At 41.3% G+C, this 26,915-nt stretch overlaps 1 protein-coding gene across 1 annotated transcript; it reads right to left on the bottom strand.

Moving 5' to 3' along the window:
- Positions 1 to 1,203: 1,203 nt before the first annotated feature.
- pdgfra (platelet-derived growth factor receptor, alpha polypeptide) lies at positions 1,204 to 26,449 on the bottom strand. Its single transcript, XM_057841899.1, has 29 exons — positions 26,265 to 26,449; positions 24,094 to 24,172; positions 23,723 to 24,013; positions 22,795 to 23,055; positions 21,920 to 22,059; positions 21,113 to 21,275; positions 20,717 to 20,909; positions 20,015 to 20,130; positions 19,613 to 19,909; positions 17,772 to 18,038; positions 17,567 to 17,697; positions 17,324 to 17,492; positions 17,043 to 17,232; positions 16,803 to 16,918; positions 16,557 to 16,683; positions 16,287 to 16,483; positions 15,889 to 15,983; positions 15,641 to 15,773; positions 15,168 to 15,272; positions 14,951 to 15,061; positions 14,630 to 14,783; positions 11,549 to 11,712; positions 11,172 to 11,287; positions 10,651 to 10,773; positions 10,464 to 10,575; positions 10,282 to 10,381; positions 10,077 to 10,182; positions 7,202 to 7,437; positions 1,204 to 2,488 (listed from the first exon to the last, which is right to left on the bottom strand). Exons 2-29 carry the CDS (start codon positions 24,152 to 24,154, stop codon positions 2,341 to 2,343), a joined length of 4,422 nt encoding a protein of 1,473 aa, XP_057697882.1. The 5' UTR covers positions 24,155 to 24,172; positions 26,265 to 26,449; the 3' UTR covers positions 1,204 to 2,340.
- Positions 26,450 to 26,915: the final 466 nt, after the last annotated feature.

Here is a 26,915-nt window from a genome sequence, read left to right as displayed (position 1 = left end):
GCCTTATTAGAAACAAGAGCTGGGCAACTTTACACTTGTACAAATGGATTAAAGATCCGTTCTTCCCAAATAACTTAAAAAAAAAAAAAATGTCTGGGTCCTGTGTGGATATCCATTTTATTTTTTGGGAATAATCTTTAATCCTTGGATTTTATTTTATATAACTTTATTTTATTTACTTTACATTTCAATATACATGTAGCCTTTAATGAAATATATTATTTATTGTCATTGGTTTAATATTATTTATGAAATAAAATTAAAAAGAAAAAACTCATGTGCAAAACTAGCTAAAATTATTGAACTCATCAAAATGCTTGTCTTCCAAAGCATTTATCCATCATCCATGCATTTAAGAATCTTCCTCAGAGTGCCAAATTTTGGGTTAAAACACTAAAATTAAGTTTTGCCTGAGAACGTGGATTTTACCCTGATCCTCACAGTCCTAGTGGCCTAAAATTGTGAGTTCGGGCGGATACGAGAACGGCCTGGAGCCTCCATCCCGGAAGTTCTCGTGGTGCTCGAAAACGTTTACATTCTCTCAACCCATATGTTCATTTACAGGTTATCTGTGCATTGCAGCTCAATAAATGACAGTAAATGCTACAATCCACCTTAGAGTGCCACATTTTGGGCTAAAAAGCCAAAGTTACACTTTGCCTGACATGGGGATTTCACCCCGTTTTTCGTGTGCTTTTGCCTGCATATAGTGCGTGTCGGGCAGCCCGAGAGCTGCGCATGGCGGTAGGTGGATCATCGTTGTATTTTCATCCAAACGTACTCGAAAACCACCATAATGGATCGCGCCAAGTTGCCAGACGGGTTCACACTCGTCACACCACCTTGATGTGCCCCATTTTGGTCATTAAATTAAAAAATTTAGACTAAAAAACTATCTGGCCTAACTCTGGCAGCTACATGAGTGCATGCCTTGTCTTGAAGTCCAAACTACGGGGGGTGGGCAGGGCCTTAATTAATCGCGTGTTTAAAAATTGACAGCGGTTAGGCGGTTAGCTTTGACGGCGTCATTAACACATTAACCGACAATTAATGTTTTTCTTTATTTTACAATAATAGTATGATAATAGTAATAATTATAATATTATATATTATATTATAACTTACTATCATATATACTAGTATATAGTTTTTTATGGCTCATTTTGATTTAATATATGTACAATGTTTACAGCCCAGACACCATTTTCTTCCACATTATAAATCATTTATTGCAATATATACTGTAAATCATCTGAATGTACAACAATACAAGTAGTAAACCATCAAATTTTGGTGATTAGCTTTTATAATTATGACACAGACAGCGTACCATTAGCTTTTTGGGGGAGGGCAGGGGAGTTGGTTAGAAAAACAACAACATAAAACAATAGAAAGTGCAACATTTGATTTCCAATGACATTACAGTTGACAGAAAACAGGCAGTGGTGCAGCTGGGGGCTTACAACATGCAATGACAAATGAACACATTTGGATTATTTGGTGCTTTTTTTTTTTGGTAGCAGCTGGAATGTTTAAGACGATTACATGCGCTCAACTAATATCTGTCTAATGCTTTGTCGAGGCAGGGGGTTCTGTTAAGGAATGCATTCACTACTCAAAAAAAATTCAACTGTGCTGTATTTAGCTGAACTGTGAAGATTGGGGTTCACTATATTTATTTGGATAAATGCTCTCCAGAAAGCTTAATATGTGCTTGCGTTAAAATATGATTTACATTTAGTCTCTTTATTAAAAAAAAAAAAAAAAAAAAACTCTGGTACTATTTACATTACAATCCTTCTCCTTTGACAGTTCAAATTTGTTGCTTTGTTCCACATAGTCCAATCCATTCACACAAACCATCTATTCGATATTCACAAATAATACATGTGTACATAATGGCGATCTAAAAAAATAAACGCATATTCAGCCCTCATGTGGTCACGTTATAGTAACGCACAGATTTTTGTGCTCTCGTATTGAGACTGATTGTGCCAGCATCAGGTCCTACAGTATGTAGATGGATTTGGGGAGGGGGCAAACTTGGACTGGATCGGGTGACATAGTGGTTTGCCATGTGCTGAGGGGCGGTTGGTTTAAAGCTGCTCATCCTTCCCTTCTTGAAATCAAATGAATGCCCAATCAATCAAGCTTTTCAGTTGAAAAAGTTATTTTCCTCAATACTCGCTCCTCCAGCCCAACAGGGGGCAGTGTCCGAAGAGAGGTAAAGTTTGAGTGGTTTGTCCTTTGCGGGGGGAGGCGAAACAGCTGGAATATTTGGCTAGACAGTTGCTTCTTTATAGTCCATCTCATCCCCCTCCACTCTTTTCAATTGTGATGTCACAGGAAGCTGTCCTCCCCAAGGTCGCTACAGTCCAGACACATTTCATCTAGAAGCGTGATGTCCTCCAGGGTTTCACCCTCACGCTTGGGGAATGTGGAGCTGCTGGAGCCCGTCTCAATTGCGCTTTCCTCAGATGTTTGCGAACTGTAATAGAAATGTCAGAATTTCTATTTAAAAGTATGCACTAGAGTTTTGTCATGTTTAGTCATTAAAACGCATTCACCGCCATTGACATCAATCCATTTGAATTTTAAGATGTACTTTTGGTCAAAACTACATGGCTTAATTGAACCTTTTAATATTAAAATATGCATTATTTTGTTTTATGTGTCAGGGGTTTCACTTTATTGTTTACAGGTCCTACAAGTCCCAAAGTGCATTGCAAGATGATGGAGAAATTTGAAAGTTGTACTTTTAGTTCAGTAATCACACAGTTAAGATTCACCTAAAACACCATTAAGTAAATAAAAAATTCCAACATTGCTAATTATGTGAAAAATCTGTCATTTTAAAAAATAAAATCTGATTACCATAATTTTCGCACTCTAATGCGCAGCTGACTATAAGCCGCCACCAGTGTTGTTAATCTTACTGAAAAAAAGTAATTAATTATAGTTACAAATTACTTCTCCCAAAAAGTAATTGCGTTAGTAACTCAATTACCTGAATGTAAGAGTAATTAGTTACTTGGCAAAGTAATTGGTGATAATTACTTTTTTTTTTTTCCCTCAAAAAAAAAAAAAAAAAAAAAAAAAAAAAAAAAAATTGGCCACACTATGTTAAGTTTTTTGTGAAGGTTTTTGGTACAATTGGCCCGAGCCCAATTCTTTACCCTAATTTACCCTTTACCCTGAATCAACTGTTAAAAGTTGTTAAAATTGCTCCCATTATTGCATTTGTTCCCTTCTCTCTACTTTCGACATATGAAAGTTTTAAAACTGTTTCATCATTTAAAGATAGATTCAAGTCAAGATTTTGCCGATTTAGAAGTATTTTAGATAAAAAGTTACTTAGGTTCGCTAGGAAGTTTCTCTACAACAGAGCCGTCCTAAAAAGTCTACTGCTTTAAGATGGCGGCTGTCTACTAACGCATTTAGTGCCATGCAGTGTTGTTAATTTTACTTTAAAAAAGTAATTAATTACAGTTACAAATTACTTCTCCCAAAAAGTAATTGCGTTAGTAACTCAGTTACCTGAATGTAAGAGTAATTAGTTACTTGGCAAAGTAACTAGTGATATTTTTTTTTTTTCTCAAAAAAAAAAAAAAAAAAAAAACAGGTCACACAATGTGAAGCTTAAAGGGTTTGGGGGACAATTGGCCCTAGCCCAATTCTTTACCCTCAACTTAACTAGACAAAAGGGTATTGCGATAACTAGCTAGTAACCTTTGCTATGTGTGGAAGTCATTTAAAGTTGTGAATCAATCGTTAAAGTTGTTAAAATTTCTCCCGTTATTGCATTAGTTCCCTTCTGTCTACTTTAAACATGTGTAAGTTTTAAAACTGTTTCATCATTTAAAGATAGATTTAAGTTAAGATTTTGCCGATTTAGGAGCATTTTGGATTTAAAAAAAAATTACTTAGGTTCGCTAGGAAGGATCTCTACATCAGGGCCTTCCTGAGAGGTCTACTGCTTTAAGATGGTGGCTGTTTACAAACGCATGTAGTCCTTAAAACATGTTGGCAATGCAGCAGTGTCTGTCATTTGCATCTAGTTCTATAATATGATATCTACCGTGTCATGTGGGTGTAGTTTGTCGGCTATGGCTGCAGTCAGGTATTATTGGAGCCACCTAGCATCGCGGTTGCAACGGCGTCTTCCCCACTCCTGCTCTGCTCTCGTCCTCGTGAGTCCGTTTTTCTGACTTTTTTTTATTCAACCAACTTAGTAACGCATAGTAACTCACGCCTTTCCCGCCTCAGTAACGGTAACGGCGTTGCCAAGATGAGAAAAGTAATTAATTAGATTACTCATTACTGAAAAAAATAACGCCGTTAGTAACGCCGTTATATTGTAACGCCGTTATTAACAACACTGGCCGCCACCCACCAAATTTGACACGAAAGCATTTGTTCATAGATAAACCGCACCGGATTATATGCCACAGCTGTCCTCACTGTATTGTGGGATATTTACACCAAAAGATACTAACCGCTAACACTTTATTTGACAGTGGCATCATAAGACTGTCATAAGACCAAATGAATCACCATGAAGCCTTGAACCAATTGGCTGCAAAGCTCCATTGCTTAAACAAGCTTCATTTAGCCATCACTGTTCTTTCGGGGGAGACAGTCAACCTCTCAAAGGTGGTCGAGAACAACGGAGCCAAGATCCTGTGGGACTTCCAGATCCAGACAGACAAACTGGTGATGGGCAACCAGCCTGACATAGTGGTGGTGGATAAACATCAGAAGACAGCAGTAGTGATAGATGTAGCAATCCCGAGCGATAGCAACATCAGGAAAAAAGAACATGAAAAGCTGGAGAAATATCAAGGGTTGAAGGAAGAGTTGGGGAAAATGTGGGGAGTGAAGGCAAGAGTGGTGCCAGTAGTGATCGGGACACTAGGGGCAGTAACCCCCAAGCTGAGTGCATGGCTCCAACAGATACCAGGAACAACGTCCGACGTCTCCATTCAGAAGAGCGCAATCCTAGGGACAGTTAAGATCCTGCGCAGGGCCCTCAAGCGCCCAGGTCTCTGGTAGAGGACCCGAGCTTGAAAGGAGAGACCATACCGCCCGGGTGGGCGAGACGACAAGTTAAAAAAAAAATATATATATACATATATATATACACATATATACATATATATATATATATATATATATATATATATATATATATATATATATATATATATATATATATATATTGGGGCTGTCAAAATTATCACGTTAACGGGCAGTAATAAATTTTTTTAATTAATCACGTTAAAATATTTGACGCAATTAACGCACATGCCCCGCTCAAACAGATTAAAATGACAGCGCAGTGCAATGTCCACTTGTTACTTGTGTTTTTTGGAGTTTTGTCGCCCTCTGCTGGCGCTTGGGTGCGACTGATTTTATGGGCTTAAGCACCCATGATTATTGTGTAATTATTGATTTATTTATTTATTTTTATTTATTTATTTATTTAATAGGGACAGTGCACATTGATGAACATCTAAAAAGATGTAAATATGCCAGATTGTAGCAAGAATATGCTAATTTACATCTGTAGTCCCTAAACAGGTGACACAAAGATACAAAAAGAAAAGAAATAACAAAAGATTACAATAAAACAACACAATACAATACGTTACTAAGAACTTAAAAGTCAGTGATTGCAAGACTGATTTGCTTTCAACCACTGCTTGAGCTGAGTTTTGAAAGTTCGTATTGTGGGACATTGCCTGATGGCGAGTGTTAAACTGTTCCAGATTTTACTGGCCTTTACAGAGAGAGAATTGTGCCCGAAGGCTTTTTTTCTGGTATATATATATATATATATATCAGAGGTTGCGCTAGACTTTTTCGTTGTCTGTCATTTTGACTGACAGGGTCATAAAAATCTGGTCATAATCCATTTTTACCCGTCACTTAAATTTTTAAAATAATGATAATGACATTGTGGTGACCCTTTGTTTGGCATAATTCACCTTCCGTACTTGTGTGTCCATTTGGCCGAGCGCGTTACCGGCTACGACAGTCACGTGACAGAGACACTTAAGAGCCGCGCGCGGTCCCCTCACTATCCACTCGCTCTCGCTATATGATTGGCCGAAGAGTCGAAATGCTCTCCCGTGAAATGCCTGTTTAAAAATGTTCCCGTTGTTACTTCTTGCGTTCGCTTATAAGTGCCCATTTAAAAAGGAAAAGCGATGGATGATACTACACACAGAGCGTATTATTAACAAATGTTAAAGTTGTATAATCATGTAGCGAGAATAAGGAACGTCACTGAGAAGCGCAGGCCCCCGCGAGTGGATAGTGAGGGGTCTAGGATAGTGCGCCTACAGCTAACAAGACTCTTAACATTGCATACCGCGTCAACATATTCAATAGTATTTAGTTTTCATTCATTTTAAATTAATATTCTGTCCGAACAAGATTAACAAAGAATCCACACCGTGCCATCACACATCAAGCAGATGAATATGTAACTTTTTCTCCGCAGTGACAAAAACAGCTGACTGTGGCCCCAGTAGTTAGGTAGCCTACCATATGTAGCATATGGAACAATGAAATTAACAGTTCACCTGCTGTGGCCTGAACGTAGTCTCACACTTTCCTCCTGGTGCGCATGGACTTGAATTGCGTGCCCGCTTGTGCAGTCCCTGTTTTTTCACCTCTTTTATCAACACCATCGTCGTTTTGGGGCTTTTTGAAGAAACTTCGGACACTCAGTTGCCTTGACATTTTTCAGAGTAAGGCCAACGACGTCATGCATCAAGAGAGACAATAGCTAATTAATATGCTCACTCGCCACCCTGTGGTCTGGGGTGTGAATTGCAACCGGTCAAAATGACGGATGGACTTCAGTTTTTTCCGTCACCGTTTTAAAAAATCGGTCAACGACAGAAAATATTCGATTAACGCGGCCCCTGATATATATATATATATATATATTTGCCCCCAATGGGTTGGCAGCGCCTTGCTTGGAAGCAGCACCATTGGTGTGTGAATGTGTGTGTGAAAGTGTAAATCTGTGCTAATGTAAAGTGCTTTGGACATTGTACCAATGTAAATAAATGTGCTATATAAGTACTCTGTTCATAACCATAAACCTAAACTCTGAACCCTATCACCTCAGTTTAATAAACCTCTTACAACCTAACCCAGTTCCCTGATCCAAAATCGTGCATTGCAGTACCTGTGCCTATTCCTCTTTCCGTATTCATCGTCAGACATTGGGTCCAGGTCAGGAAGGGGGATGATGTAGCCACTATCAGAGCTAAGTCGCTGCTCGTCGAAGCCACTCTCCCGGTCCTTCAGCTTGCCTTGGTTCTTGTAAGCAATGCCGATGTAGGCGTCATCGCTCTCCATGCAAACCCGCGTCACGGCAGGGTGGTCGCTCTTCAGGAAATCATGGTTGACCCTCTCGTAATGCTACGATCAGATAGGAAAAGTGTGTTATATTTCATAAGCGACAACTACAGAAAGACCAATTTTGCAGGTACTTTTTTCTCTAATTTATTATCTATTCTACACTTGGTTGCAGGAAGACATGATCACAGCTAGATGGCGCCTTCTCAACTGTGAATCGAGGTGGGAAAACAAGGGTTTCCCCACCACAGCCGCCCACCCTACCCCTCTCATCTGTTAAAAATCTGTGAAGTAGGCCGTTTTGATGTAACATGTGTGGTGTGGACTTTAATGAGGTAATTAAGGGTTTGGGTGGTTGTGGCAAGGATGGGAGAGGGGGGCAACCAAAGTAAGGCCCACCAACTGGTGCTATATGACTGTAATCACATGTCTGTTAAGGAAATGGAAGCGACTATTACACAAGCAAAGTGGTATTTTTGGAGACGATTTAGGGGGCGTTTTCACAAAAAGCAGGACCGAATATCGCAATATATTATTTCTGTTAGGATATATGAGGGTCAAATATTGCTAAGGTTGCAGTCAGATGTCAGACTATACATTGCACACTAGCAAATAGCAACATTACTAATTTGTCTTCTAAGTAGGGTTGCCACCTTTCAGAAATAGAAATAAGGGACGCCCCCGTCGCGCCCAAAGCCTTACGGGCGAAAAAAAGGGGCATCCCCAAAACTCCTAAAGCGCATAGAAATGTATTTATTTTTAGATGCGAAAACTGTATTGTGCACTATGTGGGCATGGCAATTTCCTTGCAGCAGACTGTTTTGTTTTTTTCTACAGGTTAGTGAAAACGAAGTTATGGCTATCGTAATTAACTTATGTGTTGTTGGCACTGAATCCGGTCTCGTGATCCATTGACAAGCCAAATTTCTGAAGGGAATGTTGCAGGAGAGCCACAATTCCAGCAGCTGACTCGTCTGCATTCTCTATGAAGTCCAGCATTTTGTTGGTGACCCCAGACTCTGGACTGAAGTACTGGACAGCAAGGGGAAACATCTTCCTGCTCAATTTATTCGAGGCACCTGTCTGTATGGAGAATGGGATGGGTGACGTTAAGATCTTGAGCACATCACCCACTGCCTTTGAACCCAGGACTTGTCTCTTGCTTTGTTCTCCCCAAAGTCATTTTGGAATCACATAAGAATCTTCTGATTCTATTGTAGCTCTGGCCACGTTTTACTGTGTGGTATACCTGTGTCACCTCAGCTGCAGTAATTTAGAAGGTAGGCGTGCGATGATGTCAAATTATTGCTTTAATTTTGGTATCACAATTAATCAATCAATAGATAATATTTATTCGCAGTAGGACTATTTATTCAGTGCTAATTTGCTGTTAATCTATTAGGAATACAGTAATTCCAAATGATGAGCATTAGTTAGCATAACAAAATAAGATGTTCTTTATGGGTACATAAATCCATTCCATATTGATTGATAATAAATGCATCTTAAAAGAAAAAGAAAAAAAAAAAAAAAAATCAACATTCCTGAAAATAATCAACCGTAGTAGCAACTGAAATAGCCTAGCTATACTCCTATCAATGCAAAATGTATGAAGGTAAATATAAATATAGCCTATATTTTATCCATATACAAGAGCATAATAACATACCAAATCAAGCTCAGGGGATGTTTCAGGTACAAAGAATTCTGACGAAGGCTCTTCTGGGATCTTATACTCCGTTTGTGGAGGTCCCTTGCAGCATGCTCTTTTACACCTCCGTGAGACACTACAAAACATTTCCTGCCTACCTTGCAGTTCGCTTTATAATCATCATCAGTGACTCTGTCGAGCCACTCCATTTTTTGGGGACGTTTCCTCTTTTGAGGATGAGGTGGGGAGTCCCGACTCCTGAGCGTCTGCTTTTGGAGACATCTTTGTTTTGAAAACCCGCGGGGCGGTGCATTGAGCAGAGCGAGCGAGGTAACTAGGCAACAAACCCCGAAGTGGAGCACAGTGCAGGGCAGACAGCAGCGGGCAGGCAGATAACTATCTTGCTGTCTTTAATATCTCCTGCCGTTTTTGTTCATTATTGTTGGCTCAGTGTTCACTCATGAGCGCAGGTGTGTGTTTGTGTGTGACAGACGTGCATAGGCTTGGCGCACCGCCGCCCAACACCTCCCCGACGCCGGAGCCGCGGGTCGTGCGGGGTCGCCCCATTGGACAATTGTGAAATACGGAATAAACAGCGTTCCGTATTGGTTCTATACGGAACGCAACTTTTAATTCCCAATTACGGAACTATTCCGTATTTCAAGGGACGGGTGGCAAGCCTACTTCTAAGGAAAGTGCAACCTTTTTAAGAACGCAACAACGCAGAAAGATGCAGCAGTCTCTCTGTTATAGCCTTGGCTCCATAAGAAGCGCCAATTTAAATGCCCTTAAAAGGTGCATTAGCCTTTTGGAATTGTTTTGACGACGTCTTTACATGAACTGTAAACTTTGTTTTTACAATGTTGTTATTGTGTTGATCATGTACCCCTAGACTCACTGCTTAGCAACATACCTTGAAAACAAAGGCACAAGGAAAAGATGGCATGAGAAGAATGCGCAGTTCAAAACACAAGGTCAAAAATAAAAGGAGCTCGGTTAAAAGCAGATGGAACAACAAGCGTCATTGGAGGCCTAAAAATTGCAAACTCACTCTCTTGTAACTGGAAGGCAGCAGAGATGAGACCGTGTCACTCAGACATAAGAAGGAAGGCCTCTTTTCCGGCTCGCTGTTCCAACACTTCATCATCAGCTCGTAGCTACAAAAAGTAAATAAATAGGTTAAGTGTCAGGTGAGCTAGTAATTTAAGCTTTGATAGTCAAGGTTCCAAACTGAAAGTTTTGTGTTCTTTATTTACACATCAGTAGGTGCGTGCTCTGGCTTGGACATCCTGTAGCCGCTCTTGATCTTGTTGTAGAAGCTGGAGTCCACCACCATGCCAGGATACGGGGTCCCACCTTTACGTAAAGGAAAAATTCATCAGAAAATCTGAGGATCTGATTGTAGCCACAGATGGATTCATTTCTTTCTGTTGCTTACCTAAGGAGAATATCTCCCACAGGAGGATCCCATAAGACCAGACGTCACTCAGGGTGGTGTACATGTTATCAAAGATGCTCTCCGGCGCCATCCACTTGACAGGCAAGAAGGTCTGAAAGAGAAAGACACATCTTACGATCGAAGACCTTCAGAAAAGACAAGCTAAAATCGCTGAAATCAGCCTTACGCTGCCTTTGGACACGTAGTTGTTGTCATGCATGATGTCTCTGGCCAGCCCAAAGTCGCAGATCTTCACAATCTTGCCTTGAGACAGGAGAACGTTCCTGGCGGCGAGGTCGCGGTGCACGCACTGTGAAAAAGAACAACCAAATTAGCGGTCTTTTCCTCGTTCCTTAGCTTCCCAAGACTTCTATTTCTGCATTAAAACCATGCTTATGTTTAATGATAATACATATTGCTTCACACAGCATTATCCTTGTGTAAACATGCCAGTGGGATGGATGGATGTGACCACTTATTTTTTTTTAGGGATAATAACTATGAAGCTTGGAGACTGGCTTGGTAATTCTAGACTGACTGTACTGGTACTATATTCAGTTTTCAACATTGCTTTTGAGAGAGTTGTGAACTCTTATCAGACAATGGCCATTTAATCTGCTTGGCAATCATCTTTGTCTTTTAAAGTATTTCTTATTACCATGCAGTTTTGTGTGTTTCCAACTGTGATGAACTAAAGTGCACACTCACGTTTTTGGAAGCCAGGAATTCCATGCCCTTAGCCACCTGGTAGGTGAAGCTTAGCAGGTCTGTTGTGCTTAGACCCTCGTCCATGTCCTCTGACAATAGGTTGTCCCCTTCCGTTTCTGGTTGAGACAGGAAGACAAAAAAAGTACTTGTTGTAAATATAGCACTGGCTGTCCCTCACTGGCTTTGGTTAATGGCAGGGAGAAAGTGGGCAATAATACGCAAGTGCTGCAATTATCCTCTCTCCTCCATGTAATTACAGGGCTTTACCCATCCTAAATTCCGACAAGGGTGTACCCCTGGACCAGCAAACCAAGCAAACGTGGACTGACAACAGAAGACTCAGGACAAAAATGAACTACACAAAGAGATGAACTCACCACTCAAACCTTTCTGGGAGGGCGGGTGGTCGTATTCCGAGCGCTGGATGTCAGAATATTTAGAAGTGTTCGGCATCTCCAACATGGGCACGTATTGCTGAGTCGTGTCCGCCTGTTTCATGTCCATGTAGTCGCCTTTGCTCTCAAAGGACAGGATCACATAGCTACGGGTGAAGGCAACAGACCAAAGTGTCAACCCCAAGTTTACCAGCCTGCGTTGACCATAATCTATTGCTGCATTCCAGAAAGTGGCTTGGGAATTTCCAACCTCAGACATTGAACTCAAATTGTGTATACCCGGACGTCACAAGGAACTGCATTTATCTGTATTTATGTTTTAAATTCCATTCATTCATTCACTTTATCATAAATAGGGTTGCAGGAAGATGGAGACTAGCTCAACTGAATTGACGTTAAAGGCAGATTACATCCTGAACTGGACAGGTCAATCACAGGGCAAGAATACAGTTTATAGTTAAAGTGCATATGACACCAAAAAGCCTATTTATTTCATATTTCACGCTGTGTTTTATGCTCCTGAATGAAATGGACTGCTTGGATGTGTGTGGAAGCGAATATTTTATATATTCAATTTTTGAATCCCACCCCATTAAAATGAGTGACTTCTGGCTTCAGTCTCGGGTTTAGGACGAATGTGACGTCACCCGGGTCAGCATCTCACTGTACAGCATTGCTTTATAGCATGCAGATGGACTGCGGATTCAGCTGATTTTGCGGATTAATTCGTTTATTTTTCGCATCACGCCAGCCAAACGGCTGCAGAAAATTGTTGCTGCACCAGGGAGAGGTGTGTGAGCCTTTTTGGGTTTCAAAAGGTTCCGGTTCACCGTGGATATTGGCTGAAACAAGCCCTACTACTGTGGGACCATTGGATTTACGAGGAAGTGAGTAAACATGTGTTTTGTATTATGTCAAATACTGGGATCATGGCACATGTACATATACGGAGGTTGCTTGTATTTTTGCCACTCGGCCCACGACCAGTGTTACCCCCCTTTATACTTGGCTTTTTGCCCTCTTTGTGTGCCCGGTGTTCTGTCAAATTTTCAACCCTGTCAGAAATTGATTTGTTTTAAAAATGGCTGCGAATACAGCGATTACAAAGTACACACTACAAACTTTCTTTAAATAAAGGAATATTTACTTGCGTTTGATCACGGTCCGACATGTAGGAAAGTTCTCCTCAGACACATCCTGCCATGTTAGCTGCACAACAACTGCACACCATCCTCTCACTGTTTACGTCTACACGGTGTAGTAAAACATTATTTTACGCCATATTCGTGTTGATCATGTGGCAGCTATGCACTCCTCCGACGTCGGCTGGTTGGTTTGTCCAGCTGCTTCCCCGGCTGCCGTGTCCGCAGAAGGGGAACGAGTACGACGAGCTGTAACTTGCTTGACACCGATCGGCAACCCGCCCGGCGAAGACAAACGACAACCCCGCCGTCGTGTGACATGGTCCGGGCTAGTTTTGTGTAATTTTTCGCTTCGAAAAGCGAAAATAAGACTTTGAAACATCACTCAGTTCGAATCAGCATGTCGGCTAGCTCTCACGCCTCTTGGTTTGTTTACATTCTCCGAAGCCGGGGCAGGGAAATGATAAAAGCCGGACTAACTACGGCGGCATAAAACATCGTTCGTGAGATGCGACAGAAAAGGTCGACAGTTTTGACCATTATGAAGTAATTTTGCCATGTCGTACTTGCACTTTTATTATTTCATATTCCATTTAGCACAAGACTGTTATTTGTCATGACCATACCATTTATTTAGCTATTGGGGAAAAATTCGTCTATTAAAAGACTATCCTGTATAAAATATTGGAGTAGAGCGATTGAAACAATGACATTTTGCGTCTTTTTTCGTCGCATTTTCCTCGTTCTGAATAATTCCCCCTCAATGGGCTGAATTCTGAATCAGATGAAACCATGACCCTGCCGACGTCATCCTCCTGTTGGGGAAGCTAGAGCCCTATAATGGTAGGCGTGGCTAAACGGCAGATTAAAAGACTAATTTCTCGTCATCTGCGCTTTGCCAAATTGTTGTATATAGTCGAATCGTCTCAAAATATGACTCTAATTCAATTAATAATGCTATTTAGGACTTTTTTTTATCCTGTCATATGCACTTTAAATTCTGTCTAAATATACAGGGTTTCCTTGTTTTATCAAAGGGTTACAATCCTATGAACACAACATGGCCCAAATATCATTAATCCATTATTTGCAAATGACAGGGACCTAGACTTTGACCTAGTTGTAAATAGTGAGTCACAAGTTGTTGTTTTTCCCAGTTTTTCTGTAAATGACAAGGGGGAAAAAAGCAACAAATATGCTACTACAGTAATTTGCAAATGCTAAAAAGAGACTGTGCATGGATTCCCTGTAAGAAATACCTCTTTTTTGTTATCTGACCTTTAGTATTAAAGTCTATTTTGACCAGTACTAATGTTACTGTTTCCAATATAATATTCCAGATTTTGAGCCACTTAACCTTTCACTCACTTAACCAGCTGCTCTGTCTTCATGTAGTTTATTCAATGGTTTTGTTGTTCCCTTTACACTTGTGCGTGGTATTCACGTGTCTCCCTCTCTCTCTGGCGCGCAAACCATTCCTTGATGTCGGCATGTGCCTGTGGCTCAAATTTAACGGAGGACGCAATCGAGGCTAACGCGGGCGCCACATTTAGAAGGCGCTGCGGTCACTGCAAGGAGCGGTGACTGTGAGTCATCCATCAACACAGGCAACCCTCAGACGGGTGAAATGGTTGCCGACTGGCCACGTTACGATTGACAGCTATACTGTTGCTCTGTCGCAATGAAGTTAGTGTGAAAGCTGAGACCGCCTCAGGTCTGCAATTTGATTTTGTGAAGACGCCAGACAATCTCCTGAAACCACGGGGGAGAATGGAGATAGAATTACTGATCAGTGCTTGAGGGAATGTGTGTATGCTTGTGTCTATAAGGAAATGGAACAAATCAATGTTACGTGGTTTTTCGAAAATCTGACTCACTTCTGATAAACAAATTACACCCGAGTAACCTGACTATGCAGTACCTCCTGCTGCTCTCGTCTGCTGGGTTGATTCCAAAGATGTCCAAATCTTTCTTCTGTTTCTCCGGACTCAGGCTTAGGAAGTTCTCTCTATTTTTGTGCAGATAGTTGACCAGATCACCGTAGAAACAGTATTCAGTGATAATGTAGATAGGGCCTGGAAAGGAATTGGTAGATAAAATGTTAGTCAGACTGTGGACTAATCTTATCAGCAACAGGAACGGTCAAGATGGCAGGCATCAAATTTCCCATTTTCCTGTTAAGATTTCACTCAAATCAAGCCACTAAACTGTTTCATTTAAAACCTAATTTGGGGGTTCTTACCTGATTTGGTGCATGCTCCCAGGAGATTAACAATGTTGAGATGAGGACCGAGGTGAGTCATGATCTTTAGTTCTGACATCAGTGCTTGCTTCTCGCTTGATCGGGCTGTGGCTACAAGAAAGAAACTTTATCGCACCCTGAAAAACTTATTTTACTTCTTAGAATGGAGCAGATTAGGTTCTTGGTTTTTACGTAGGTAGAATCAAATTTGACTCACGCTTTAACATTTTAACCGCCACTTTCATGACAGGTTGCGAGCGGCTGAGTCCGTAAGCTGTACCCTCTACAACCTTCCCGAAGGCTCCGGAACCTAGGATGCGACCTGGGGAACAAGTCACAAGATCAACTATCAAGTTAGAATATGCATTCAAAGACTAAATTTCTCTGCTTTATCATTGCTTATCCGGGATGACTGAGCATAAGGCTACAGTTACAGTATGGGGACAACATTCCTTGACGCACATCAAAAAAAAAAAATTAAAAAAAGGCCTTTTCTGTTCTGGCTCACGGGAATGTGCACTCAGATTTGGATATTCTAGAGAAACTGACTAGAATTTCCACATACACACGGAAGTCTAGTAGCGTCTTCCTGGAGAATTGGCTGACCAATTTTCTTTACATCATTTGCTAGTTGGTGTAATGGCAAATTGTCCAACAAATTTTGTCATATCCCCCATCCGCTTGACTCACCCAGCACAAGCCTGTCGCGTGGAAACTCCCATCTTGAATCGTAGGGCAGCTGCATGGGGTCGACATAGATGTACTCGTGGCCATCAGGGCTCACAGACTCAATCACCCTCCAGCGGATCTCGTAGCGAGGTTTCTATAAACGCAGTCCCGCTTGTTAGACTATCGCGGGCTTTGGAATTTGATGGAGATCGCTGAAAACTAGTGGATGTATGGGTGAAACCATGTGAATGAATGAATGAATCTAGTACCTGTTTCCAGATAACAACCAAGACAATGAGTGAGATGATGACAATGACCAGCAGCACCAGCACGGCGGCAGCTACAGTCAGCTCCCGGTGAGGGCCTGTTCAGGAAGACGGGTTAGGGTAAAGGGCATTTTCTATTGACATGTATGATTATTTCAATGAGATGAAAAATGAGAAATGTATGTCAGAACTTCAGAGGCACTTAATGGCTGTTTGTATTCCTTGGGCCAAAAGGCATTTTAGGAACGTGATTAATTTACTGAGTAAAGCTGATGATGGGTTGTCCAGCTACTTCTGGAAGGACCACGTGGGTAGAAATTACTAGCCCTATCACACGAGAGGTATAAGGGACTAGACAACATCAGAAGTCAAAGGGATGTTGAAATGGTGTTTGCTCTTACCGTTGGCCACAAGCTTAACTTCCCGGCTGACAGAGGACATTTCGTTGTGGGCCAAGCAGCGAACTGATAACGTGTTCTCCAGATGGCCAAACAGGACTTGGCTCTCCAGGTTGTTGTCCTCATCCAAGTGTGACTCCACCTCAACATCTGTGGAGTTGGCGGAGATCGGTACCCAGTACGACGAGTCGTTGGCACAGCTGAACCAAGGGACAACATGGTGAAATACCCTGAAAGTCTTCCAGGTTGAATTCCAGAGTGATAGGCGCTTACTGTTTAATATTTTTACAGATGAACCACTCTACTTCCGGAGTGGGCTGCCCCCCGGCGATACAGACCACAGACTGGCCTGTGGCTGACCCGTGGTGGATGTCCATCAGGTCCACAATGACTGCAGGGACTGGAAGAGTCACACGGCCACAGAAGTATGTGAGATAACGCAGCTAAAAGCCTGCTAGAGCAGGAAGGTGATAACATTAAAATCACACTAAGAGGGTTCTGAGCATTCCTTTCACTGACCTTTGACTTTAAGGTTAAAGCTGACACTGTGAGTTTGGTTTCCATTCTCCACCCTCATGGTGTAGTTCCCACTGTCCTCCTCTTTTGCACGTATTAGTGTGAGAACACCAGAGTACCTACATGGAAAAACAAAACCATATGCTGAGGTTAACTCTAAGGCATAAGTTCAGCCCACAATGTGGAAATGTTTCTTTTGAACATCAGTCTTTTAAATTAGTGGATTTTGAAGGAGCATCTCACCTAGTCTCGCTGATCCGACGCAGACTGGTTGAAATCTCTGCAGTTACGTCGCTCAATGGGACACCGTCCTTAAACCAGGTGACTCGAACATTAGGGAACGACTCAATCTCAGCCCTGAATTCACGGACTTCATCCAGCTCGGCTGATTCCTGGCTGCCAAATTCTGGCTGAAGGAACAGAAACTCATGTTCTGTTCAATAGCAGAGAGCAGAAGTTAATGAGCTGTTTTTACAAGTGTCAAACAATACCTTGTGGAAGTGTATCTCTAAATGTTTTAATACCATAAACTGTGATGGCTAGTTGTTTAGTCTGGCTCTCATTACTCATGATATCAGTGATGGAGCAGGCGTAGATGCCGCTGTCTTTAGCAGAGGCTTGTGAGATGGTCAGAGTATAAAGAATCTCTTGATCCCGCTTATTCTCATGGACTGTTTTCGTGGCACGGTTAGCCTGCCGAGAGCAAATTACGCACATCAGATCTGCCACAACATTTGATGCCGTGACCTCAACTTTGCACCGCTCACCACTTTCCCGGGGTATTTCCAGTGGTCCTCCAAGATTTCCGACCCACGAGCCAAACAGGTGACTGTTAAGGGGTCTCCGACCAGGAGTGCGGTCCGTTTGGCAGTCAGCTCGACGTGCAGCGCACCACCACCTGACATATAAGATTTGTAAAATTTAGCTTCAGCTAAATGGGTTATTTGCTCCTCAAACCTCACGGACACATACCAGTCCAACCATGGACAATATACTGCTCGCTGTAGTGGACTTCTCCATTTATGACAGCCTTGCAGATATAGGTTCCAGCAGTGAACACCCCCAAGGCACCTCTCTTGCTATCATAGACACTTGGAACAGGCTGCCTCGTGTCCACGTTAAGCAGGGTCACATTAGCTTTGGGATCTGACACGCGACACTGAATCTCCATTTCCTCATGGTCAGAAAGGACGTGATTCCCAAAGGGCACCGGCGATGGTACAAAAGGAACATCGGGATCTGAACAAAAGATTAGGGTTACTCAGACTGGTAAGGTATATATATATATATATATATATATATATATATATATATATATATATATATATATATATATATAATAATGGGGCAAATAAGTATTTAGTCAACCACTAAGTGTGCAAATTCTCCCACTTGAGAATATTAGAGATGCCTGTTATTGTCAACATGGGTAAACCTCAACCATGAGAGACAGAAAGTGGAAAAAAAAACAGAAAATCACATTGTTTGATTTTTAAAGAATTTATTTGCAAATCATGGTGGAAAATAAGTATTTGGTCAATACCAAAAGTTCATCTCAATACTTTGTTATGTACCCTTTGTTGGCAATAACTGAGGCCAAACGTTTTCTGTATCTCTCCACAAGCTTTTCACACACTGTTGCTGGTATTTTGGCCCATTCCTCCATGCAGATCTCCTCTAGAACAGAGATGTTTTGGAGCTGTCGTTGGGCAACACGGACTTTTAACTCCCTCCACAGATTTTCTATGGGGTTGAGATCTGGAGACTGGCTAGGCCACTCCAGGACCTTCAAATGCTTCTTACGAAGCCACTCCTTTATTGCCCTGGCTGTGTGTTTGGGATCATTGTCATGCTGAAAGACCCAGCCACGTCTCATCTTCAATGCCCTTGCTGATGGAAGGAGATTTTCACTCAAAATCTCTCGATACGTGGCCCCATTCATTCTTTCCTTTAAACAGATCAGTTGTCCTGGTCCCTTTGCAGAAAAACAGCCCCAAAGCATTATGTTTCCACCCCCATGCTTCACAGTGGGTATGGTGTTCTTAGGTTGCAATTCAGTATTCTTTTTCCTCCAAACACGAGAACCTGTGTTTCTACCAAAAAGTTCTATTTTGGTTTCCTCTGACCATAACACATTCTCCCAGTCCTCTTCTGGATCATCCAAATGCTCTGTGGCGAACCACAGACGGACCTGGATGTGTACTGGCTTCAGCAGGGGGACACGTCTGGCAGTGCAGGATTTGAGTCCCTGGCGGCGCATTGTGTTACTGATAGTAGCCTTTGTTACTGTGTTCCCAGCTCTCTGTAGGTCATTCTCTAGGTCCCCCCGTGTGGTTCTGGGATTTTTGCTCCCCGTTCTTGGTATAATTTTGACGCCACGGGGTGAGGAGGGAGTATAAAGTCCATGTTGCCCAACGACAGCCCCAAAACATCACCACTCTAGAGGAGATCTGCATGGAGGAATGGGCCAAAATACCAGCAACAGTGTGTGAAAAGCTTGTGAAGAGTTACAGAAAACATTTGGCCTCCGTTATTGCCAACAAAGGGTACATAACAAAGTATTGAGATTAACTATTGGTATTGACCAAATACTTATTTTCCACCATGATTTGCAAATAGATTCTTTAAAAATCAAACAATATAATTTTCTTTTTTTTTTCCACATTCTGTCTCTCATGGTTGAGGTTTACCCATGTTGACAATTACAGGCCTCTCTAATATTTTCAAGTGGGAGAACTTGCACAATTAGTGGTTGACTAAATACTTATTTGCCCCACTGTATATATAAAATGCTGATGAAAAGCTGTATGGACCTGGCACATAAATGTAGATGCTGCTCTCCGGCATTTCGTCTGTGGCATTTTGGCTAAAAAAGCATGTATAAAAGCCAGTGTGCATGGCTGTGGCTTTGTCCACTGTGATGGTGGTGACGAATACACCGCTGTTGTCCTCCCGCGTCTGCTCTGGCACATCGAGCGGCATCTCCCAGGCCAGCCGTGCTTCGCCACGGCATGTCAGTGTGAAGGGAGTATGAAGGGCCACCACCATCTCCTCCTTCTGTGGCAGAAGCACTGGGCCAGAGGATGGTGGGAAGATCAAAGCAGTTGAAGCTGAAGGGTAAAAATAGTGGTTACAGGTTATATTATCGAGCATAATATAATATTTTGTTGTTAATGTTTTAATTCTTGGTTGATGGTTAAGATCAAGGGTCTTACCTTTGACTTTGAGCATGAATGAGAACTGGGCCCTGCGAGAGCCGCTCACAGCCGTGATGGTATACATTCCACTGTCTTTTTCTAGAGGCTGCCGAAATGTCAGAATGCTCTGGTACCTGCAACAATAACAATTAACATATTCTGTTGTCAGCAATATCATGACAATGCCCTGAAAACATATTACCTGGATGTACAACAGCATGAAAAGGAAATGCTTGTCTCTGGGTCTTCATGTGATTAAATTCAAAAATTTTGTGATCTTTATATTTACAGTAGATCCAGGTGGTGGTTATTTCAGATCTGTGTAAAGCCTAAAAACAGATGTGCTGTCAAGAAAAAAAAGAAAATCTTGGCTCTGTCCAAAAATTACAACACGCACCAGCCAGAGCTCTTAAAGCTCAGGTGGTTTATTTGATCTGCATGAAAAAAAAACATGTAAAATCAACAATGTAATTCTGCAGGTGGTTAAGTGCTTGGCTGGAGCCAAAGAAGCACAAAACCTCTGGGATCATGGCATATGAATCCAAGATAGTCTGACGCAGAACTCCTTAGTGCTTGTTTGGAGATACTGTATATTATGACATATCTATGAAGAGCCTTTTTGGGCAGCAATTTGCCAGAGACATACTGGCACATTTTACTTGAGACCAAGCTAACTTGTTCCAGGTTTACACCCAACACTACAACAATGTTTTTTCTTACCTGTTGCCTTGGAGGTGGCTCGATTTGGCATTAATATAGTAACTTTCAGGAATATCTTTGCCGTCTCGCTGCCAGGTCACTTTGGGAGAGGGGGATGCGTCGATGAGGATGGTGAACTGTGTCTCTTCCAGAAGGCTAACAAACTCGGTATCTAAGATTCCGCTGTGATCCAGGGCAACGAAGGAACTCTCCTCTGCATAGAGTGGGGAAAGCGGTTTTAAAAGGAGAGAATTCAGAGGTGGCTGCGCAGGAAGTGTGGTGGAGGAGAGGGTCTGGCACACATCTGCTGAAGCCATCGCAAATACAACGAGTTTGATGTTGAAAGCAGAGGTAAACCTCCACAGTTTCCCCGAAGAAAACCACTTCCACACAACAACTCGCCGAGCAGGGTCTTACCGAAGACAGTGACAGTCGCAGTGCTCACTCGAACCTTTCCACTGACTTGGTGGGAAACGAAGCACTCGTACGTGCCGGCATCATCAAGGCTGGCTTGTTGGATAACAAGCGTGTAAAAGACCTTGTCAGGAAATTTCTGTTTCGTTTGAACTGCATTGACAGCCTGCAAGAACAGAAACAGGGAACATTAGGAATTATTCCGAGGACTGAAACTTACAGCAGTAGTGCTTAATGGTTAAAACACTTGATAGACGAATGAGAGATGAATCACGACGGAGTCCAAAACCTGAAGTCAAAAGAGTCCAATTCACTGGAAAAGCGCTCAGGGGAAGCCCCAAGCTCATGATCCTACAATGTGTTGTTGAGATTAAACTAGGTCTGCGCAAGGATAACACCAAGCCTCGTCGCCATGTGCAAGACAAGATCTGCCCTCCAAGTCTGAAGGCAAGTGAGCGAGTGGAGGGGGTCAAAGGATTTACAATGCCTTGAACTTCTTCCTTCTCGCGGGCCATTTGTCCCGCACTTGGACTTTCCCGCGACTGCTGCGCATGAATAGACAGGGCTGACGTCTTCATCGTAAACACCCGAGAACCGTCCATCAGTCGGCCTTTGTTTTTCCTAAGGCTTTTGCTTTGAGGCCGCTAAAAGGATTGCCAAAACCAACGTTCGGCTAATTTGAGACTCTGCGCTCCTGGGGAGGACAACAACACGCAGGCCTGACCGGCGGTTTTAAAGGGAAATAGAGCACAAGAAGGACAAGAACCAAAGCCTGAAGGTTTTGGAGCAAAAAAATAAAATGTTTCTTGCCTGTGTTTTGCGGTGAAGCCATGCTTGCTCAAAGAAGGTGCCAGCTGGGGCCACGCAGGTGATGTTGAGGGGCTGCCCCACCTTCACAGCCTCTGTACTGACTTTTACTTCCACGTCAAAGTCCTCTACCACTGCCTCGACTGGAAGAGCCACAAGACGGCAGCGTTAAAGCATCATCTAACCACTTGATCACATAAACTCATTTATCATCAGGCGCTGACACGTGCACACAGATGCACTGACTGACTAAAAACAGGCCCGTTAGGTCATTTCCCCCTTTGAGATAATGACCTAATATAATGGCTCTCATGCAGTGAGATCAACCGGCACTGCTCTCATTTTAAATACAGTACATTGGGCGAGTGTTTGCAGTTAAGTGTATTATTGCGCATGTTCTTTTTTTCATTTTAGGCAGTGTCCTTGGATGTACACTGATGACGTCAATATGAAAAATGACTCATGTTTAAACCTAGCTTTTATCATAGCGTCATAGTGTCTTATTGGAACAATACCAGCTGTGTTATGTTGCTCAGTTTCAGTCAAGATTTTATTCAGAGTAACCATTTAAATCCAATTTCACATATTTTCCCCCTTAGGTGAATCTCTAAATGTTCTGAACACTAGTTTCTATGCTTGTCATATTGATTAAGTGAGTATAAAATGTACTACCCTGTAACTTATTTAAACAATTTGCTATGAGGTGCAGAAATACTCTTTGTAATTCTGTGATCCAATTGTAATGATTAAAATCCGATTTCACGTGTCATTTATGCATAGGATCTTCTTTAGGGATATGCAATTGACCAAATTTCCTCATTCAATTCATACATTTTCCTTAGTGAAGATAATCCCTCAAATCTTTGATACCCACATACCATTGCTTTTGACAGTGTAGATCGCACTGGTGAACACCAGGCCCTCAACGGTGGTCTCACACTGGTACTGGCCCGGGGAGAGGCTTCCAAAGAAACCCAACTTGGTGTCGTAGAACGCAAACATCTTCTCTCCGCTGGGGACACTTCGTAGGGTGACATGGGAGTGGGGGTCGGACACACGACAGGAGATGGACACTCCCATAGCGTTCATGGGGACAACCAGATTGTCAGGGGTCTCCGGGACAAAAGGAACCTTGGGATCTTGGGGATGCAAAACAGGGATAATTAATTGTGACATCTCCTTTCATTACATACACAAGCACAATCATTTAAAAGTTAATAATGCTTCAATCTTTAAGATTTCTTAGTGAAAAAGGTAAAAACTTTGTGATGTCTCGTCGATGTTTACAAGGGTTAGGGTTATAATTTAAAAATTAAATCTGAAATATTAATGTATCTTTAAAACAACAAAAATAATCATAAATCTACATATAATCTAAAAACATAAAACAGAGTAATCCATAAAGCAATACATGAGGTACTTAAAATGTTCTATACATGCCCAAAAGTGAGACATGAAAAACATTTTTAATTTTGTTTTAAATGCACTGACATATCGTAATTTCTATTTTCAGATGAACATTTGTACTTTTCGGTGTTTGTTAACAAAAAATAATTAAAAAAAAATACAAAATTAAATAACTCCCTTGTATAGTATTGCGATATTAACAATAGCAGGACCAAAAATAACAAAACTTTTTTTGAATTACATTTTTCGCACAACCAATTAAGTCTTATTCATATCAATGTATCCCTACCAGAGTGCCTATGTATATTCCTAATATTGACCTAAAAGTAAATATACTGTATATAAATATATATACAGTGATTAAAAAATAATAATAACAAGGAAAAATAGAAAATGTACCTGGAACAAAAACGTAAATCTCTGCTTCGTGTTCCACTTCCTGATCACCTGCCGCTGGGTTTGCCGCCAAATCTTCGTCCACACAAACGTAGTAGCCAGTGTTAGCCACAGTGGCGTTGTAGATGAACAGTGTGGACGTCATGTAGCCGGGGAAGACGAACGTATTTTGGGGTAGAGGCTCGGCCCAGGCCACGTTTCCGGTACCGGTGCAGCTGACGTTGAATACAGAATCCGGCCTTAGGATAAACTCCGTCTCATCGGACACAATGGTTGGCGGCAGTCCACACTTGACTGTCAAATTAAATTGTTGCTTTACTTTGGAGTGGACTAAGCACTAAAAGGTTGAATTGTGGAAGCAAACTGGGACATACCTGTGACGACCAGCGCCAAGATGGACCCAAAGAACACATGGAATGTTCTTGAACCATCCATTTTTATGGACGTTCTCACCTGGAGAGACAGGGAAATTATCATACAATTCACCCTGTGTATCATAATTGTCTGTTTTGGTGGTAAAACATTCTGCTGCAAGGTCCAACAACTTCTAAAGCAACCTTAAAGATACTTTTAAAAGTAAGACTAGTAAAAGTTCTTGATTTTCACCACACTACCAATGCAAACTGCAGATATAAAATTGATACTTTAAAAACAAAACAGCATAGTTATAAGACAATTATTTAAAGCAATGAGTCTGAAACATTAATACTGCTTAAAAATATCAAATGCTACACTTTACTACATTTTGAATGATTATTTAAGTATTTGAAAATTGAAGTTGTGGAAGATCAAATGTGACTGTATTGAACTGGACTAATTACGTAATTCTTTACCCAACCGCTAGATAGAGCCAGTGTAACGCTCGTGTTATCCTTTGAGAGTCACTGCTTTCGGACAATTCTTTGACAACCAACAGATAAAGACAGAATAGAAGCCCCTCAGAAATTTGCTAACTTTGGATTCATGGTACTTTTGGATGGTTTTGTAAGACCCACACCCACCTGATTGTTTAGAATATTGCGACTATTGGTTTGGGTATCTTCATCTCTGGTTTGTGTGCAACAACACATTTTGAATTTGAGAGAGACAATGGAAAATTTAAATCATCACCATTCTGAAATTAAAACATGTTCATTGTCCTCAATGGTTCAGATGATTTCTTGGGTTGATTTTTCATTTTTCATCTCTACAAAACCCGAGTTTTTAAATTGTACCACTTCATTTAAAAACGCGCGAATTGTACTATCTACTGCTTAGTTTTTCAAAACAGGCACGTGATTTTTTAATGTATCTCTGGTAGATGACGCAACGTGGAAAAAAAATGACACAAGGTAAGGTTCGAAAATTGTATATTTGCAAGTTCAATAAGTACCAGAGTATTATTTGATAAAAGCATCAATACTTTAATTTAAGTACATTAAGAGTATTTTCACGACCTATGACCTCTTATTTTCTTATATGTACAGTACATAATTGTAACTCATGTTTTTGATATTTTCTTTGAATCAATTAGTCCCTTTGCATCCAAAGTCGTTTCAAATGTTAAATGTTGTCATTCACAAAATAGCCGCTAGAGAGCGACACAGTCCACATCTTGAAAGCCCACTTTTTTCGTCTTTTTTCCTTTTCGCCTTTCTCAGCCAAAAACGTTGTTTTTACCTCTTTACCTTTCCTTTTACCTCTTCTGATAATACCTCAATGATTACGTGTGTTTCACCAGTTTATGATAATTTATAATTTTGTCTGCCTTTTTTGTACTTGTTGACATTTTAGATAAGTTTACAGGAAAACGTTTTTTGTGGTTGGGATTGCTTCATTGGGGTTCAGTCATTTTCTGATAGTACATTCTGCAAGGTATTAGCATTCTTGTAAATAAATGGCCTTTTATGTTGTTTTTTTTTATCTTGAAATAATGCTTTTTTAAAATAATCATAATTGTATTTAATTATCTTCCATTGCATTTTACTCATTGACGTGTGTTTCCACGCGCACGAATATATTTTCGCTTATTTTCACGGCCAGATTGGAAAAAAAAAAAAAGCAGTTTGCTTGTTTTTGCAGCGTTCCCCCAATGTGTAAAAGTGCGCAAAGTCTGCTCGCTGCTTGCGTTCGTTTTCCATTCAAACTTTCTCCATTTTCCCAAAAACGAACTCCAAACTTCTGGAAAAAAAAAAAAGTGCAATCCCTTTCTCCACAGTCCATTCTTCTTGTAATGATGCGTATTCTTTTTTAATTAATTCCACGCATTCCACAGGAAACAAAACAAGCAGGAGTGGAATTCCAAAGTGGAGGAAAAACAAAAATCCCACTAGTGGATGACTTCCAGGACTTTGGAGGTGATCCCTCCAGCTGCGCGGAGCTTCTCTCCAGCCGGGTGCGCCTCACCTCCAGCGGTGGGCATGGTGGCCCACCATATGGCGCGCAACGGGTGGGACAGCGAGCACACTCAAATTCCCATAATATGTGTATTATACGTCTAACATGTACACTTTTAACGAAAAATCCCAATATAAAAATCCCACCCAACTTTACGACTTCAATTTACCTTGAGTATTCCTCTCGTTACAATCCTTCAGAGTGAGTACATCCACAGAGAAACGAGTTGTGATTCCAAAAAACGCTCTTATTAGTCCACAGAAAGAGACAGAGAGTGTGTTTATGTGTCCAGGTCCACTGAGCGACTGAGCGAGGCCGACCTGCAAATGGGTCCAATTTACAGTCCTGCCTCCTCCTCCCTCCCCTTAGCAAAGTCATCATCTGGCTCCAAGTAAGTCACTCTCAGGAAATGACCCCTCCTACTTCTAACTCTGTACCCCCTCCCTTTTTTGCACCTACCAGAGAAAGAGCTGCAGAAGTTTTTTTTTTTTTTTTTTTTTTAATTCCATATCTGAATCATACTAAAAAGACACATCAATTAAATAACCATTGCAGTCATGCCTGTTTCTGTAATCCCGCATATTGGACTATAAGGGGCAACTAAAATCCTTGACATTTGACAGTGCGCCTTATGTAGAAATTTTGGTTGCACTTAATGACCCTGAACCTAGTTTGTTGGCGCACAACTGTGTTATACACCACACGTAAAGTGCTCAATACACAGTTATCATTCATCAAACCCATAAATAAAACAAAAATGAAAATATTACAAGATAAAGAACAAATGACACACGGTACATTGATGCATGATAGTCAGGTT

Source organism: Corythoichthys intestinalis, chromosome 7 (genome assembly GCF_030265065.1).
Source record: "Corythoichthys intestinalis isolate RoL2023-P3 chromosome 7, ASM3026506v1, whole genome shotgun sequence".
NCBI lineage: Eukaryota > Metazoa > Chordata > Actinopteri > Syngnathiformes > Syngnathidae > Corythoichthys > Corythoichthys intestinalis.
The sequence above is the reverse complement of the archived record's forward strand: the minus strand, read 5'-3'. Positions and strand labels throughout refer to the sequence as shown.